Below are 17,365 nucleotides of genomic sequence, written 5' to 3'. Positions count from 1 at the left end.
CAGGCAGAGGGGTGATCCCTGGGTTATCCCCTCCAGCTCTCTGGGCAGAGGCCACATCCACAGCCTCTGTGTTTGGGGCCCTCAGACTGTCCCGGCCACCTCCTTGCTCCTGGGTTCCCCTGTATGCCCAGCTCTGGTGGCTCACCCAAACCTGCTTGAGCCCCCTTTCCCTTGGGGCTCCCCATCCCCTCCATCATCTCTTCCTCAGGCTGAAGAGTCTGTGAGGGCTGCCCGGAGCAGGCTTTGGGCCAGGGGTGGCTGCCCTGGAGCCTGGGGTGTCTGCCGTGGGGCCCGGGCTGACCTGTGGGATGGGGAGCTGCACCCAGGAGTGTCCCTGGAGCAGGCTGAGGCTGGCAGGGGGAGGTGGGCAGGGCAGGGAAGGAGCTCGACGCTGCCTCGAAGGGGCCGATGGAGAAGTGGTTCAGACTGCGAGAGCGGCAGCCTGGTTGTGGCAGGCCAGCAGCAGGTCTCAGGGGGGCCGGGAGCCCTGGGGCAGCATGGCCTTGCAGGGGGAGAGGGCCTGGCCAGTGCCGGCTTGGGGCTGAGCAGGACCAGAGGATGAACATCCAGTCCCCGTGGACCTGTGGGCGCCGGACAGCCGGGGTTTGCAGCAGGCAGGAGGAAGGAAGTGGTTGATACTGAACGGTTGCTTCGCTCACCGTCCTGGTGCCACAGGGAGCAGAGGGCTCGGTGCAGACCCGCAGAGCCCTGGGTGCAGCCGTGCACCGCACCGGCATTCGTGCTGCCAAGCCTTATGCACCGAGGCACAGGGACAGGCCAGCCCTGGCTGGGGAGGCAGAGGCCTCGTCCCGGCGGTGCTGGTCCGGAGTGGTGTGGCTGGCCTGAGCGCACGGCTCCCTGTGGCTCCCTGTGCCGTGAGGCAGCTGGAGCTGCGCTTGCTCTGTGCACCGGGCTCCAGCCCCGTGTCCTGCTGGCTGCCGGGCTCTGGCAGCAGTGCTCAGCCAGAGGGGCTTGCGGTGCCACAGCATCACCCGGGGCCAGCAGCCCCACCGCACCCCGCGGGCAGGGCCAGTGGCCCACCCGAGCCCGGGTCCCTGGGTGGGCGGCGTGGTGGGGTCCCGGGGGCTCTGTCCCCACCACCCCAGCCCCAGCATGTGGGGGGGCAAGGGGCGGTCGGGTGGGTCCCTGCAGCGCCCAGCTGCGTGTTGAGGAAGCGGAGGTTTGCACAAGCCGGTGAGATACACGTGACCTGGGGAGCGCGGCAGGAGGAACCAGCAGCCGCCCCACGCAGGGCCCTGGGGATCGCGGCACAGCCGGCCATGGCCCCGTGGTTGCCCACCAAGGAGGAGAAGTATGGCGTGGGTGAGTGCAGGCTTTGGGGCTGAGCAGGCACCAGGCCCCACTGGGCTCCCCAGCTTGGCAGAGGGGTGTGGGGCTGGTGGGACGGGGTGCTCGTGGCTGGGGTGACGCTGACTGTCACCCTGCGGCAGTGGGCTGTAGAGGGGGGGTGGGCGATGGTGGCTGGGTTTTGGTGCCGGGCTGCAGGGTCTGTGAGGTGAACGGCACCGGTGGTGCCAGGCTGGGTGAGGTGGGCAGCGATGCTCCGTGGCGCAAGGTGGGCGCCGGGTCCCCATGATGCTGGTGCTGTGTGGGCTGGTGGGTGCAGGAATGAACAGGGGGTCAGCAGGGGGCTGCAGGGCTGGTGATGGGCGGCCCAGGGGACAGGGGGCTGAGCAGGGCAGGTGTCAGCGGGACCCATACGCCCAGAGGCTGAGCATGGCTGATGCTGGGAGAGGATGGGGGCAGAGTACTGGGGATCTGGCCCTCCCCTCTGAGCTATGGGTCTGGGCTCAGCCTGGCTGTTGAAGTGCAGAAGCCTCCACCCCAAGCTTGTTAACAGGAATCGTTAGCATGACCTGCTCTCAGGGAGGTGCGTGGGGGAGCCCAGAGCCACCACTGTAATTTGCTCCAGGTCCCGGCTGGGGCTTTGCTCCCAGCCTCTGCATTGGTGACGGCAAAGCCCTGGGCAGCTCCGTTCCCTGCACCACCCCCAGCTCAGGCTCCCCGTGCCAGCCCCAGCCCCCGTGCAAGCACACGTTCCCTGCGCCCCATGCTGGCCCTTGCAGCCCTGCGCCTCTTCCCATTTCTGGCCGGGGCCGTTTCCTGCGCCCTCCACTTGCACTGCTGGCAGCACCAGGAGCAAGGGCTGAGCCCCTGCGGGGTCCTGGGCAGCACTGCGAGCAGGGTCTCGGCTCAGCTCCTGCTTGTGCCTGACGGGTGTTAACAGTCCTGCGAGGAAGCGTGGCCCAGCTGGTGCCTGGGGGGTAGGAAGGGGCTGAAGGGGAGCGAGCCCGGGCCGGCTGCTGGTCCAGGCTGGCTCAGGGTCCTTGTGTGGAAGGCAGGGTGGCAGGAGGGGTCCTGTGGGACCTCAGGGCTCCCAGTGCTGCAAGGTGTGCTGGGTCCAGCACGAGGGGTCCCGATGAGCCCTGTGGGTCTGGGGGCGTTGCAGTATGAGCTGGCCCTGGCCGGGGCTGGTAGTGGGCACAGGCAGTGCCCCAGCAGGGACCCCCTGGGTGCAGACATGTCTGCAGGGGACTGTCCCCCTGTGCAGGGTGCGGCCGGTCCTGGGGCCAAGCCAGGGCTGCCTCCACCAGACAGAGCTGTCACTGTCCCCAGGACCAGAAATAGCGGCAGGACTAACCGCAGCCTGGCCCGGTGCAGCCCGTGCTGCAGCAGGAAGTGTCTGGCCGCCAGCGAGCTCCTGCGCTCCTGCTGCCTGGCTCCCCCCCTGCTGCCAGCCCCCCCTGCCGCGCCACTCCTCCTGCCACCGGCTCCCACTGTCCCCAGGGACTGGCCTGCGTGCCCCCCCGAGCTGCCAGCCCCGGGTGGGCAGTGCTGCCGCTCCGGGTGGGGGCTTGGCTAGTGCTTGCCTCCCTGCGCTGCTTGCGGTGGGAGCGGGACCACCGGGCTCAGCACTCGCTAGGGCCCGTGCGGCTGGCAGGCAGTGTGATGGGGAGGTCGCCGGGCAAGGGACCTCCTGTGCTGGAGGAGGGTTCCTGGTAATGGCTCCTGCTGTGCCCAGCACCGTGCGGGCTGTGTTGCGGCTCTCCTGGGGTCCAGGGTCCCCTCCCCACCCCTGCTCCACTGTGGCCGGTGCTCCTCTGCCTCGCACTGCACCTGTGCAGGGGTCCAGGGTCCCCTCCCCACCCCTGCTCCACTGTGGCCGGTGCTCCTCTGCCTCGCACTGCACCTGTGCAGGGGTCTCACGCCGTTTGTGTGGGGTTGGGACTCTGCACCATCTTTTGGGGGTGAGCGATGCTGGTTGAGGTGGCTCTGCTTCCCGTGGTGAGGCTGGCCATGGGGCACGCTGCCCTGAAGGGGGCAGGTGCACATGGCCTGGGGGGTCCGTGCTGGTGAGGGGGGGCTGGGTGAGAGACCCCTACTCACGGCTCCCGCACCCTCTCCCCACAGCCGTGTGGAACTTCCCGCGCACCAGCGAGCATCACCTCCCGCTGCAGATCGGGGAGACGGTGCACATCCTGCAGGCCTCCGAGGGTAAGGGGGTCCGGCAGCCCTGGCCAGACCCCACGCTGTCCCCTGCCGGGGAGAGGTCGGGCTGGGGACCCGGCTGCACCCTGACGTTGGGGCTTCGTGCACCCTCTCTTGGCCGTGCTGCTGGCAGGCACCCAGCCCTGCCCTGCCGCGGGCTGTCGGGTCCCTGAGCCCGGCTGACGGCATCCCCTTCCCTCCCCTTGCAGGCTGGTACCGCGGGTACTCGCTCAGGAACAGGGCTGCCCGGGTAGGTGAGGGGCTGCTGGGGGGTCGCTGCGTGTGTGGGGGTGCGGGTACGGCCGGCGGTTTGCCCTACCCCTGTGGCATTGCCAGGGTGGGACCCTCTGTGGGACCCTCGGTCCCAGGGCAGGTAGCCCCCCGGGGAGGGCTGTCTCCTGCCCAGCCTGGTCCGCGGGTTCTGACGGCTCCGGATCCCCCAGGGCATCTTCCCGGCCTCGCTCATCCACCTGAAGGGCGCCGTGGTGGAGCGCAGAGGGTAGGTACTGGGCACGGGCAGGTTGGGACCCATCTGCCTGCCCGGCGTGGGGGCCCGTGCGGTGCCGCGGGGCTCCAGGGCTCCCTGCACCTCTCCCCAGGGCGGAGGAGAGCGTGATCCCTGCCGAGATGCCCATGGTGCAGGAGATCACCACCACGCTGCGGGAGTGGGCCACCATCTGGAAGCAGCTCTACGTGGTGAGGGCCAGGGGCCGGGGGGGGGCTGGAGGGGCCGGGGCCAGCGTGGGCGCACAGTGACCCTGCGCTTCTGCCCGCAGGCAGGGCAGACAGAGCGGTACCGGCAGGTGAAGCAGATGATGTATGAGCTGATGGAGCGGCGCTCGCAGCTGCTGTCGGGGACGCTGCCCAAGGACGAGCTCCTGCAGCTCAAGAAGGAGGTGACCAGCAAGATCGACTATGGCAACAAGTGAGAGCGGGGATGGAGCGTGGGGGAGCCTGGGCATCTGCCCCCACCCCAGGCACAGACTGCGTGGTGCTGAGGGATGCTCGGCCCCAATGCTGCAGTGTCCCTGCCGGCCTGGCTGGCTGTCCCCGTGTCCCCGGTGTCCTGGCTGGCTGTCCGGTGATGGCCAAGGACAGTGAGCATGCTGGTGGGTGTGCAAGCCACCTAGCCAAGGGCTATCACCGATGAGCCCTTGCTGGGGCAGGAGAGCGTCACTGGTGCTGTCCGGCTCTTGTCCCCTTGCTAGGGCTCTGCTGCTGACCAGGACCCATTGGGATCTGTCCTGCCCCCACACCATGCCGGCACCCTCAGACCCCATGCCAGCCTGTGCGCATGCAAGGGCAGGCGGGTCCCGGTGGGATGAACAGACCCATGTCCCTCCGGCCCAGCTGAGCGCCGGGTCCTGCCTCACCCTATCCCGGCCTCCGCAGGATCCTCGCGCTGGACCTGGTGGTGCGGGATGAGGATGAAAACATCCTGGACCCTGACAGAACCAGCATCATCAGCCTCTTCCAGGCGCACAAGAAGGCTGCGCAGACCATCACACAGCGCATCCAGGAGGAGACGGTGAGAACCAGCCCCAGCCCCGGCATGCTGACCCCTCTGTGACGAGAGCCTGCTGCCCCACGTGCGGCCATGCCATGCCAGGGGCCGTGCCGTGGGGCTGAGCCGTGGGGCTGAGCCATGGGGCTGAGTGACCTCGTGCCCCACAGAGCCCGCAGCAGAGCGCGCTGGGCTGCAGCACCCGCCTGGCAGCTTCACCCTCCCACAGCCTCTACCTCTGCATGCGCAACTTCGTCTGCAACATCGGCGAGGAGGCGCAGCTCCTTATGGCGCTGTACGACCCCGGCGAGCAGCGCATGATCAGGTGGGGCCCCAGCGGTGCAGGACCGGCCCTGCTGCCCGACCCTTGCCGCCGGCTCGGCCGGGTGCCCGTCCTGCCACTCCATGCAGCGTCTCCAGTCTTGTCCCCACTTTGCAGGGCAGCCCCTGCCCCTTCATACCCCATTGCCCATCCCTGAGCCCCTGGCCACCCATCCTGTCCAGCCCAGCTGCCTGCCCAGCTTGGCACGAGCCGGCGCGTCTCACTGGGGGAAAAGAGGCACGTCCCTTCCTGCAGGGTTGTCTCTTCCAGAGCGGGAGGGTTTGTTGGCAGTGTGCAAGGCATTGCAGTCACATCCCGTGGGACTGCCTGTGGCTTTTCCTGCCTGGTGTGGTGCGTGCCCAACGTGTTGTGGCCCATCAGGGGTATGCTGTGGCATGCTGCCCTGTACTGATCTTCCCGCGACAGGCAAATGCCGGCTCAGCCCCCACCAGACCCCGGTACGCGCAGCGTGGCCCCGTGCAAGGGACCGGTGAGCTGATGTGCTCAGAGTGCCTGCAAGCTGCTGCTGCTGGGGATGGCCAGACTGGGCCAGGCTGGGCCAGTTTGCGTGCTGCAACTGGGGCCACTGGTCAGACAAGGGGTCTGCACGGTGGGAGCCGGCAGCGGCCGGGCACGCAAACCCGGCCTGAGCAGCACCCTGCCTGTGGCCGAAGCACTCCAGCCCATGTCGTGGTGTTTGCTCGTGGGCTGCTTGCCGGCAGCCTCTGCCTGGCTGGACCCCTGCTGCGCAGGGACATGCTGAGCTCCAGCTCTGCTGTCCTGGTGCCCGGCCCCTGCCGCCAGCTCCTCACCCCCTCGCCTTCCCCTCGCAGCGAGAACTACGTGATCCGCTGGGCCAGCACGGGGGTCCCCCAGGACATCGAGCTGCTCAACAACCTCAAGGCCGTCTTTACGGTGAGCGCAGACCCCTCGGGAGCAGCGCTGCTGCTGCCTGCGCCTCCTCCCCTCCCCGCTGCCTGCAGAGGTGCCCCCCCTTCGTGCAGCATTTGGGATGCATCCAGCACCATGCATGGGGCTCCCAAGGCCCCGCCGCAGCCCGTGCCACCTCCGAGCAGCTGAATCCCCGCTCCTCCCTGCTGCTCATTTCTCCCGTGCCCCCAGCCCAGCCAGCCCTGTGGCTCCAGTGCAGACCCCAGTCCTGACGCTGGAATGTGGGCGCCCGCTGTGGGGCTGCCCCTCACGGCCTCCCCTCCCAGGTCCTGGGTTGTTGGTGCTGTTGGGGTGCCTGTGCCCCCATCTTCGCTCCATCCCTCACCCACAGCCCAGCTCAGCGGTCCCTTGTCGTGGGCGGGCGGAGGCGCAGGCAACGCCTGCTGATCCAGCATTTTTCCCGCTGCACCAGCAGAGCTGAGCTGACCCTCAGGACGGCCCAAGCGGAGCCATCGATATGCAGATGAGCTGGGAAAATCAATGCTAATGAGCAGCATCAGCACTTCTAGCCCCCGCGGTCCAGCTCCCCCGGCTCTCGCCCACCTCTGACCCCTGCCCGTTGCTGGCATCGGCCGCGCATCCCTGTGCGCTGCGGTGTGACGCTGCTCTGTGCCGCAGCCCTGCAGGAAGGTTCTCATGCAGGGGCAGCACCCATGGGACCTCGCCCCCCCCCCAGGGTGCCTGGACCTGGGGCCTGTGGCCACCCCACCAAGCCCTACACCGCGTCACACCTGCTCCCTCCCAGGGCAGCGTGCCCCCCTTGGCTGCACAGCCTGGGCTATGGGTGCCCCGTGGGGCCATCGGTCTCCACCAGCCCCAGCATTGTCCCCATCCCTCAGGCTCAGAGCTGCCTGGGGCGCACAGAAACCCCAGGCTCCCTGGGGCAGCGGGGCTGCATGCCTTCCAGCCGAGCCCCTCTGCGGGGCACAGCAGCAGGGGGACTCCCTGGCTTCTGAAGGCAGAGCTGGGATGCCAGGAGCAGGGACCTGTGCTGGCTCTGCACCTGCTGGTTCATCCTCCTGCACAGCCCCGGGCACCCTGCGGTCACCTGGCGCCGGCAGAGGCGCATCCCCGCGCGGTGCTGCCGATGCCCGGCTCATGCAGACCCTGTCCCCCCCCCAGGACCTGGGCAGCAAAGACCTGAAGCGGGAGAGGCTTTTCCTGGTGTGCCAGATCATCCGGGTGGGACGCATGGACCTCCGGGAGACCTACAGCCGCAAGCTCAGCACGGGCCTCCGGAGGCCCTTTGGCATCTCAGGTGAGAGCAGGGTCTGCCATGGGTGCCAGGAGGAGACCCCCCAGCGCTGCCCGCGCCAGCACCCCCGGCACCCACCTCTTGGCCACCGGGCTCCATGAGGCTTGCTGGCCGTGGGGTGCAGTGGTTTGGGGCAGCAACACCCCAGGGCTGCTCCTGCCTCTGGCCATGCAGCCCCCAACCCCACACATGGACCCCAACCCTCACTTGCCTCTGCACGGCTGCACTTGCCGCATCGCCCTGAGCTCGCTGCCCTCTCTCCCCCTCTCCAGCCAGACCCACAACCCCCCATGGTGGCGCAGGGCCTTTCCCATGCGAGCCTGGTGCTGGGGTGTGGGGAGGGACCTGGCATGGCTGCTCTGGCAGCTGGGAAAGCCTTGGCTCCCTGCTCCCACGACAGCCGGAGCCAAGCATTTCCCCTGGCCACCCTCGTGTTGTCCCCCACGGGCTGGCCCTGCCCTACCTGGGCTGCGGGGCCGATAGGGATGCAATGCACCCGCCCCAGCAGAGGAGAGGGACTGGGGGACATCCAGCCTGGCGCTGCTGGAGGTGCCACTGGGAGCAGCCCTGGCCCCTCCATGGTGCCTGTCCCCAGCGGAGCAGGGAGCTCCCCCCGCTCTGCCTTGACCCATGGTCCTGCTTTGGGTATTGATCCCCATCGGATGGGCTTGCTAGGAAATTATTGACTTTACTTGGTTAAGTAGCGTGTGCTAGGACCTCAGCCACAGAGAAATTACCAGGTGAATTATGAACATATTGGTGGCTAATTGTGTGCCGGGCTGAGCGTGTCCTTGAGGAGGAGCCAGATGGATCATCCTGGTGCCCACTCTGTGGTGCCCTGTCCGTCCTGTGTCAAACCCTTTGTCTGTGGCTGACGGAGAGGTTCTGGGTATGGCTTATTTTGGCCAAAATCTGCCCCGGAGCTCTGAGATCAGCTGTGGTGACTGTCCGGTTGGTGGCTGCACCATCTCTGCATGCTGTTCCCCAGAGGCGCACAGCTGGAGGGGATGCTGGATGTGTGGTGCGAGCCCTGAGCAGCCAGCTCTGCCCTGCGGCAGCTGGAGAAGTGCAGGGTGAGGAGAGAAGAGCCCAAGGGGTGGGCGGCCTTTGGGCTGTGCGCCAGCACGGGACCCTTCCCTGCACTGAGGGCTGATGCTGGTGCTGCTGCAGACCCCCTGGGAGCGTTTCCCAGGGGTGAGCTGTGCCGGGATGCCAGGTACCAGCCCATGTTGGCAACACATCCGTCCGCCACAGAGCCATGTGGGCGCAGGGTTTCTCTCTGCTGAGAGCCCCATGCAGCTCAGGTCTGTCTGGCACGGGGTGGCAGAGGGGTCTCGGTGGGGCACGAGGACATCCCTGTGGAGCACATTGCCTGGGCACAGCAGGGTCAGTGCTGGGGGCACAGGTGAAGTGGTGGCTGCAGGATGGGACAAAACTGTCCTGGGTGCTGGTCCCGGGAGGATTTGGCATGGAGGGCTCTGGCGCTGGGGGCTGGGGCTGCTGGTGCCCGTGGCAGCCGCCCCACGCTGCTGCCTCTGTGCTGCTGCAGTGATGGACATCACGGACATCACCAAGGGGAAGTGCGAGAGCGACGAGGACAAGCAGTACTTCATCCCCGTGCACTTGTAAGTCCCACGGGGCCGGCAGCGGGCAGGGGGGCAGCCTCTGTGGGCCTGGCTGGCATGGGGACAGCAGCTGTGAGGGGGCAAGAGGTGTCAGGATCAAAGAGATTTTTCCGTTAAATGTGGCTTTGCAAAGGGACTGTGGATCCTTGGGACATGATGTCATCAGGTCTGGGACCTCAGTGAGGTTAGAAAAGGGGTTTTTCTATGCATAGTGACATACTCAGAGATACCAAAGCCCTGCCGGAGCTCTGCCTCCCGGCCCCTCAGGGCACACGCATGCTCAGGGTCCCAGGTCTGCTGTGGATGCTGTCCTGCACCTCTTTCCCGGCGGGCTGGAGGCCAGCCAGTTGGGTAGCTGCAGTGGGATCTGGGTTGCTGTTTGGTTTGCTGGCGGTCAGTGCCTGGCCATGGGGAGCAGCCGTGTGGGGTTCTCCGTGTGCACCCGGCGTGGAGCTCCTCTGAATCGCCCCACTCTGGTGTTTGCAGGGCAGCTGCTGACAATGATTTTCTTCACAACATGATCAGGAAAGCGGTGGAGGGGAAGGACATCAACCACAAGGGACAAGGTAGAACCCCTGCATCCCCCCTGCCCTGCGTGCCCACTCTGCAGGGGTGAGACCCCTCCCTGGCTCATCCTGCGTTTCCCTCCTGCTGCTGCTTGTGCTCGGGGTCCCCGGCTGCCCCCGGCCTCCACGCTGGCGCAGCCCCCTCATGCCAGTCCTTGCAGGGTCCAGCGGCTCACTCTGGTCCCTGGCCGACCGTGGGCCCCCTCTTGCTGCCTCCCCCAGGCTCTTGCACACTGTCACCCATTGAAAAACCGCAGCGAGTTTGATCCTGGGTGTGTCCAGGGCTCAGTGTGTGAATTGTCCCAGCAATTGGGATCGGAGCCATGCGGGGTCACTGGGAATGACCACCCACCCAAATGCACCTGGGGCTGAGCCCAGGAAGGGGCAGCCGCTTCCGCAGTACGTGTGGCTGTCCGGCAGCCTGGTCCAGCATGGCACAGCTCGTGCTGAGCTGGCACGGGCCATGGGGCCGATGTCCCACACTCTGTCCTGGCAGGATTCTGGGTGTCCCTGAAGATGCTCTGGGGAGACCTGAGCCAAGTGCGAAAGGACCATCCCCACCTTGTGGACCGCAGCACGGTGGTGGCACGCAAGCTGGGCTACCCAGAGGTCATCATGCCAGGCAAGCAGGGTGGTGGATTGCACCATCCCTGGATGGTGTCTGGGGGTCCCAGTGTGGGGTTACAGGGTGCCCTGCTGCAGAGGGGACCCAGCCTCGCTGACAGGGCTGTCCCACCAGGAGACGTCAGGAACGACATCTACCTGACACTGGTGCAGGGCGAGTTTGACAAGGGGAACAAGAAGACACAGAAGAATGTGGAAGTGACAGTGTGCGTCTGTGACGAGTCGGGCAGTGTGGTGCAGGTACGGATCAGCCCTGGGGCAAGGGACTTTCCCCCGCATCACCCCACCTTGCGTAGAGGCAGCAGCTCCGTAGCATGCTGGTGCCAGTGTTGGTGCCAGCACAAACCAGCTGGAATAGCCTCTTTGGCTACTGGAGCCCTTGAAGCTGCCCTTTAGAATAAAGATCTGGGAAAGTGGTGGGCAGGGATAGAGAGAAAATTGTCCTCCCTTGGGGACAGCCTGAACCCCTGGCCACCTCTGGAGGCCCCCGGGTGTGGGGTGTCCCAGCTTTCCATCCCTGGGAGAGGAGGAGGGGGAAGGAGCTGGGAGGGTTGCCAGGAGGATGGTGGGAGGCTCAGACTCAGTTTCCCCTGCCCCAGGACTGGCTGTTGCCTTGTCTCTTTCTTTGGGGTATCTGCTTTCATTTCAAATGCAGTTCTCACCTGGCCCCTGGAGAACAAGCTGTGAATGCTGAGGGTCCCACTGAGCTGGTCCAGGGGCGCAGCCCCCACCTCCTTCTCCCTCCCTGATAATGCCCTTCCCACAGGGCAACAAAGGCAAGCTGTGACCGTGCCCCAGGGGGCTGCGTGTCCCTTGCTGGCTCCCTTCAGAGGCTGCACCAAGCCTGGCAGAGGTGGAGAGGACGGGGATGGGGATGGGGAAGCCTTCTGCTGCCCCTCTGAGCCTGACTGGGAAGGGACAGTTGGAAAGATGTCCCCACACCAGCTGAGTTGTTGTAAAGGGGCACCTGTGCCAGGGGAGCTTGGGCTTGGGGAGAGCTGCTCAGCGGGGCTGGACCGCTCAGGGGCTAGCCCGGGTTAGCAGGGGATGCAAAATTCTTCAGCCCTTTGAGTTTATTTGATCTGACCATGAAGTGACTCTTCTGCTGCTGCCCTCTCCGCAGAACGTGATTTACCACGGTGCGGGGGACAAACCGGCGAGTGAGTACCGCTCTGTGGTCTACTACCAGCAGCGGCACCAGCGGTGGATGGAGACGGTGAAGGTCTGTATGAGCCTCAGGGCACGGGGGCTGAGGTGGGACTGGGGCTGTGACCCCCGAGGCTGTGACCCCCCGAGGCTGTGTCCCTCTGAGGCTGTGTCCCTCGCTCCTCCTGCGCAGCAGCACCAAGCCGCTGGAGGAGGACTCCCTGCCAGGGTTGGCTTTTCAAGGGGCAAAGTTCCCTGGCTCAGGGAGGATGGGAGAAGCTGCTGGTGTCATGGCTCGACCCCTGGATGGAGACCCAGGGTGACCTGCAGCAGGGGGGCGATGTCCACTGCCCCTGCTGACGAGCAGTGCTGGGGCCATGGCTCCGAGTGTGCTGCATCGCCGGCGGTGCTCCTGCATTGCTCCTGCCTCTCCCTGCGGGCTCATGGATGTACACCGCCAGCCCTGCACAGCCACCTGTGTCTCCAATTCAGCCTCATTAATTGAAAGGAAAGCATGTGGGTTTGGATTTGAACTGAAAGTTCAGCACAGCCTTTGCCCAAGCACAAAGGCGTCTTGGCCAGGCAGGTCACCCAGCCCGCGCCCTCCTGTCCTCACGCGGGTACACGTTTTCTCTCTCAGATTGCTGTTCCCATTGAAGATGTCCACAAGACCCACTTGAGATTCACCTTCCGGCATCGCTCCTCCAGCGACTGTAAGTATCTCCTTTCTCCAGGTCTTCCTCTGCTAACGTTCCCAGCAAGGTCTGTGATGGACGTGGGCTGCCTGCAGCTCAGGGGCTGCAGGAACAGAAGGGCCCCGTGAGCGGCCCTCGTCTCGCACCGTGCGGGGATACACCAGGGATGCTGTGAAATCTGGATTCACGTGTCGGGGAAGGAAGCCATCCCCCCTGTCCTGCTCTGTCCCTGCTGCCCGTGGTGAGGCGGCAGACCTCTGGGAAACCGCTGCCTCTTGCACGCAGCTGCTGCGCGGGTGCCTGCGCTTGGCTCTCCGGAGCACCCGCTCCACATCCCGTGGCGTTTAGCTGCAGCAAAGCTGTGGGCTGTGACACGTGGCCAGGAGGACGGGCTGCTCCCAGAGCAGAGGTGCTGCTGTCGGTGCCTTCGCAGAGCTGAAAACCACACGTGATGAGACGTGGCGTGGCATGTCCTGCGGCTGTGGGCACCTTCCCCAGGGCCACTGGGGAGACCTGCAGCTGAGGCTGCTGCTCGACGGTCTGATCCTGCGCAGGCCAAGCCCTGCCTGCCCCAAGCCCTGCCTGCCCCAAGCCCCTCTTGTTCTCGCAGAGGCGGCTTTCCGATGGCTGCTTGCCCGGGCAGCACGTGCTGGCAGCCCGGCGGCTCCTCTGGCTGCACGTCGGCTTGTCGCTGCCATCTCTCCCCTCTCTCAAGGTTCCCAAACGGCTGCAGCAGCTGCTTCTCCCCAGTGCTCTGGGGAGATCGGGGGTCTCACTCCAGGAAAAGCAAAGCGATTTCCCTGGTAGCCCCCTCCCTGGACTGCTCCAGCTGCCGGGAGGGCAGGAGCCCCCGGCTGCGCTGCCCTTTCCCTGCCTGCATGGTACATCCTCGGGCTCCTCCTGAGCAGGCTTCACCTTGCCCCGTGTTTGTCTCTCCCAGCCAAAGACAAAAGTGAGCGGATTTTCTCCATGGCCTTCGTGAAGCTGATGCGACCAGACGGCACCACGCTGCGTGATGGGGAGCACGACCTGGTTCTGTACAAGGTATGGGGGGGCAGGCAGACCCCCCCTCGAAGCGGGGAGCCTGCAGGGTGACAGCTCTCCTGGCAGCTGCCTGCGTGGGGCTGGGGTCCCAGTCCCTGCTGGAGCTGCCGCACTGGTGGCACGTACCCAAAGTCCCCCGGAGGGTTTCCAGTCCCTCCTGTCCTTTCTGTCCTTGATGGTGGGGGCTCCTGCCACGGCTCCCTGCACACAGTGTCTCTAATCTCTGCGCTGCTCCCTTGTGAATGACAAGTTTTGTTTAGAAAAAGGTAACTTAAATGTATCTGACTTGGGAGGGAACGTCCCCATGAAGATATTTGCTGCACTTTACCTGATTTCACCAGTGTTTTTCTGCATAAAACTGCTTGGTTTTTCTTCTGAGAGAGCAGAGAGAGAATGTAAGGAGGGAAAATTCACTGTTCCATTTGGAAAAAACGCAGTTGAGTGTGAAAAACCCCATGAACACGCTGCCCCCCCCCTTGCCTTGGTGTCCCCTTCTCCCAGGCTGGGGCTGGCTGCGGCCAGGGGAGTGGGAGGTGCTGGTCCCTGCTGCAAGGGTGAGCTCAGGACTCTTCCTCTGTGTGTCAGCACCACTTTAGTGTTCCTCGCTGGCAATGGAGCTCCAGCCTCCCCAAGAGGTGACCTTCCCACCTCAGCCCCTTGGCTGCTCTGGTATTTAACTGAAGTTTTCCTTAGTTTTCCCTGCTGTTCCTAGTGATGTGACCACAGTTACTCGAGGTAGACCCATCTCCCTTCCTAAGTCCTGCATCTTTTTGGGATGAGCAGATCTGTCTCCTGCCTGCTGTGGCAGCTGTGCTGCTGGCCTCAGCCAAAACTTCCCATGAGCTTGATGGAGGAGTTCCTCCTCTTCATCACCACATTTCCCTCTTAGCACCTCGATGCTGCTTCTGCAGCTACGTAATGTCCCAGCAGCAGAGGTGCCCCAGCAGACAGACTGCTGCCAGCACACTGCTGTGCTCACCATCGTCCCACGTCAGAGGACTGTTCTGTGGATCTGACGCGGTGTCACCTTGGTGCGCTCCTGCCCCGTGCTCACGTAGCGGCCCCACTGGGGGCTGAGCTGCCCGCGTGCCCCTGCAGGTCTCTGCCATCCATCTGTCCATCCTTTTCTGCCGTTCCTGTTCCTCATCTATCGCTTTTGGGATGCCTGACCTCCCTCCTGCCGGGAGCCCGTGGTGCCCTGCCATGCCCAGCCTGGGGACGGGGAGAGAGCCGCGCTTTTCTTCCCCAGCAGCTCCTACGCATTTGAAATTGTTATCGTGTACCTCCTCCTTGTTCTTTTCAGGCAAAATACCTAAATTCTTTAAATGCTGCTGTGGCCTGCAGAGCTGCAGACACACTCCCTAGCTCTCTGGGGGACTGTCCCCTCCACAGCCTGTTCGGTGGCAGGAGCACCAAGCACCTTTGAGACTTGCTGGTGCTGGCTGGCCCAGCGAGATGAAACCCTGTGCACCTCCCTCCTGGATGCATTTTCTCCTTAAAGGGTTGTTGCTGCCCTCGCTGAACCGTCGCGTTCACCAGCATCCTCCGCCCCCGAGCAAGTGAAAGCCGGCGTGCTCTGCTTTGTCTTCTCCCCAGCTGACTCCTGCTCTTCCCGGCAAACACCGGGGCTTGATTCTGGGAGTCAGAAGCTATTTCATCTTTTTATCTTTGTTTGCCAGAGGAATGTGAATTATATGCTTTTAGCTCCTCAGACCTCTTGATCTCATGCTGGTTGAGAAATGTCTGAAATTAAGCCAGTTTACCCTGCAAGGGCTTAGCTGCCCTTGGAAGAAGTGTAGTGCTTCCTGCGAGTCAGCTGGCCGCTGTGGGTACACTCAGTGGAGAGAAAAGCCAACAACAAACAATTTTGTGATCTTCATCTGACCTTCAGTAGGAGAAATTTTATTGTGCAAGGTTGCAGGCAGGGAAGGATAAATGCCCTGTTGCCAAGCCGTAAGCGCGCGCTGGTGAGCTTGCGGCAGCATGGCTGCAGTCCATTGTGGTGTGTCTGGCCGGCTCTGGACACTCACCATGTCCCAGTCTTGCAAACAATCATGGAAGGATCATTTAGAAAGTCACCCCAGTGAGTGCTCCTAGGTGTAATGTCGTCTTAATTCTTAAGAATAGGGGACACAAAGAAATAGGCTGTTTTGCCGCTGTGGAGAGAGAGATGCCAGCGTGCCCACACTGGCACAAAACGTCCCATCGGGCCAGTGACAGTGATGCCATGGGACCGTGCCCACACCTGGTTGGTGTCCTGCTGTGTGTCCGTCCCCACGGCAGTGCTCTGGCACGTGTTTCATTCCTGGTGTGCTGCTGCCCAGCTGCAGGCTCCTCTGTGTCACTGGCCTCCCCTCGTGCTTTTCTTCCTGCCAGTTCTTGTGTCCTCCCTGAGTGGCACCGGCCAGGATTCAGTGTCTCTCCCGGTCAGTTGTCCCAGTTGAGCATCTGTCCCTGCGGAGCCCGGCAGGGAGCAGCTTTCTTGGATGTTCCGTTTAAATTAATGTTGGGCAAGCCCACTGCGCTGCCCGCACAGAGCTCTGCACCGTGGGCAGCAATTCCCCTGGGCCAGCTCTCTCATCCCAACAACTCCCGTGAGCCGGAGTTTACCAAGCCGTAAGGATGTCATTAGGTGGGAGCCACCGTTACCTGTGTGCGGCTCTGCTGGCCTCCTTGCCCTGCCCCATTCTGCACAGCGAAGTCCCCCCCCACAGGGGACTTGACGGGGGGGGTCAAGACCGAACCCACGGGCCAGCCCTGTCCCACGGTGCGCTGCCTGGTGTGAGCCGTGCTCTGCCTTGCAGGGCGACAGCAGGAAGCTGGAGGATGCCAGCGCGTACCTGACCTTGCCCTCCACGAGGAACCTGTCCGAGCCGAAGCTCCTGTCTGGCTCTTCCTTCCGCGTGAGCGGGGGCACATCGGGCTTAACCGTGTCGGCCCGGGACAGCTTCCAAATCTCGACGCTCGTCTGCTCCACGAAGCTGACCCAGAACGGTGAGTGCCAGCTCTCTGTGGGGGTGGCAGCGGGGCTGTGCTCCCACCCCACCGGTGCATTTCCACCTGCCAGACCGCTCTTCTCCCAGTGGCTGGCTCCCCAGCTGCTGTCTGCTGGCATGTGCCAGTTGCTGTGGGACACGGCGCCGGTGCTGCTGCGGCAGCAGCGGGAGGCTGCGCCAGGGAAGGGGGAAGGCTGTGCTCTGCCCACCAGAGCGGAGACGTTTGTCCTCAGGGCAGGGACCAGGACCTGCCCTGCCCTCCTTCCTAAACCTGTGCAGCAAATACAGCTTGTACCCATCTGTCCTGGGCCTGGCTGGGCAGGGAGCGGCTGTCGTCCCCTCAGGAGGGCACCAGGCTGCAGGCGGCTGGATGATTTACTGCTCCGTGTGAGAAGGCGAGAGCCGAGGGGCTGTGCGGGGCCCCGGGGCAACTCGGCTGCTGCCCACGCTGGGGTGCTGTGCCGGCACCGGCCCCCTCTGGCACGGCGCCCGTGGACTGGGGCTCACTCCCGTCACACACAGCACCGGGACGGCATGCTGAAAATGCAGGGAGAGCGGGAACAGTCAGCCCTGAATTAGCGTTTTGATGTGGTCAGGACAGCCAAGGCTAACGGCTGTTCCCAGGGTGGGTGCAGCCCAATGGGGCAGTGCCACCCTCGGGGCTTCGGGGGGCTGCCGTCCCTTGGGGAGGAGTGGCTGTGAGCAGCAATGCCTGTGGCCAGGACAGCGCTGCCCTGCCCGCCGCCCCGGCAATCCGGGTTTGCTGTCCCTGCCCCATGGGACCACTGCCGCAGCACCCTGCGCCATGCTGCCCGCACGGCTCGGGTGCGATGTGGTTTGCTGCAGGCTCTGTTTGCATATTGCTGGGTCGATAGCTCCGGGCTGTAACTCAGAGAGTTTCTCATTTTTTTCTGTTTTTTTATTAAGGTTGTCTTTTGGCTTATCTGTCTCCTGAGCCCTCCTGAGTTAGCAGCAGATTAGTTTTCCAAGGCGGGGGAATGAGAACAAACAATAACAGGCTGCAAGTGTTTCCAGGCATTCTCCCACCTTGGGGGTGCCGAGCCGCTGCCAGCGGCTGTGGGTAGTTAGCAGTTTCTTGGCTGGTGCAAACCCTTGCAGATGGTAAT

At 64.3% G+C, this 17,365-nt stretch overlaps 1 protein-coding gene across 3 annotated transcripts in view; it reads left to right on the top strand.

The window, feature by feature from the left end:
* The first annotated feature begins 1,066 nt into the window (after positions 1 to 1,066).
* LOC115338038 (dedicator of cytokinesis protein 2-like) overlaps positions 1,067 to 17,365 on the top strand; it is an 83,246-nt gene continuing 66,947 nt past the window's right edge. Inside the window, exons 1-18 of one of the 3 annotated variants that reach the window (XM_041121839.1) lie at positions 1,067 to 1,323; positions 3,433 to 3,516; positions 3,720 to 3,760; positions 3,954 to 4,009; positions 4,110 to 4,206; positions 4,287 to 4,435; positions 4,903 to 5,038; positions 5,185 to 5,339; positions 6,170 to 6,251; positions 7,410 to 7,545; positions 9,092 to 9,167; positions 9,654 to 9,733; positions 10,230 to 10,355; positions 10,473 to 10,597; positions 11,481 to 11,579; positions 12,144 to 12,216; positions 13,139 to 13,242; positions 16,047 to 16,236. In XM_041121839.1, the coding sequence (XP_040977773.1) occupies positions 1,281 to 1,323; positions 3,433 to 3,516; positions 3,720 to 3,760; positions 3,954 to 4,009; positions 4,110 to 4,206; positions 4,287 to 4,435; positions 4,903 to 5,038; positions 5,185 to 5,339; positions 6,170 to 6,251; positions 7,410 to 7,545; positions 9,092 to 9,167; positions 9,654 to 9,733; positions 10,230 to 10,355; positions 10,473 to 10,597; positions 11,481 to 11,579; positions 12,144 to 12,216; positions 13,139 to 13,242; positions 16,047 to 16,236 (1,852 nt within the window). In that variant the 5' untranslated portion in view covers positions 1,067 to 1,280. The remainder of the gene's footprint in view (positions 1,324 to 3,432; positions 3,517 to 3,719; positions 3,761 to 3,953; positions 4,010 to 4,109; positions 4,207 to 4,286; positions 4,436 to 4,902; positions 5,039 to 5,184; positions 5,340 to 6,169; positions 6,252 to 7,409; positions 7,546 to 9,091; positions 9,168 to 9,653; positions 9,734 to 10,229; positions 10,356 to 10,472; positions 10,598 to 11,480; positions 11,580 to 12,143; positions 12,217 to 13,138; positions 13,243 to 16,046; positions 16,237 to 17,365) is intronic. The other 2 variants (XM_041121838.1, XM_030006456.2) reach the window with 2 other exon arrangements.

Source organism: Aquila chrysaetos, unplaced genomic scaffold (assembly GCF_900496995.4).
Source record: "Aquila chrysaetos chrysaetos unplaced genomic scaffold, bAquChr1.4, whole genome shotgun sequence".
In the NCBI taxonomy this organism is placed as follows: Eukaryota; Metazoa; Chordata; class Aves; order Accipitriformes; family Accipitridae; genus Aquila; species Aquila chrysaetos.
This window is presented reverse-complemented; position numbering and strand designations above follow the sequence as displayed.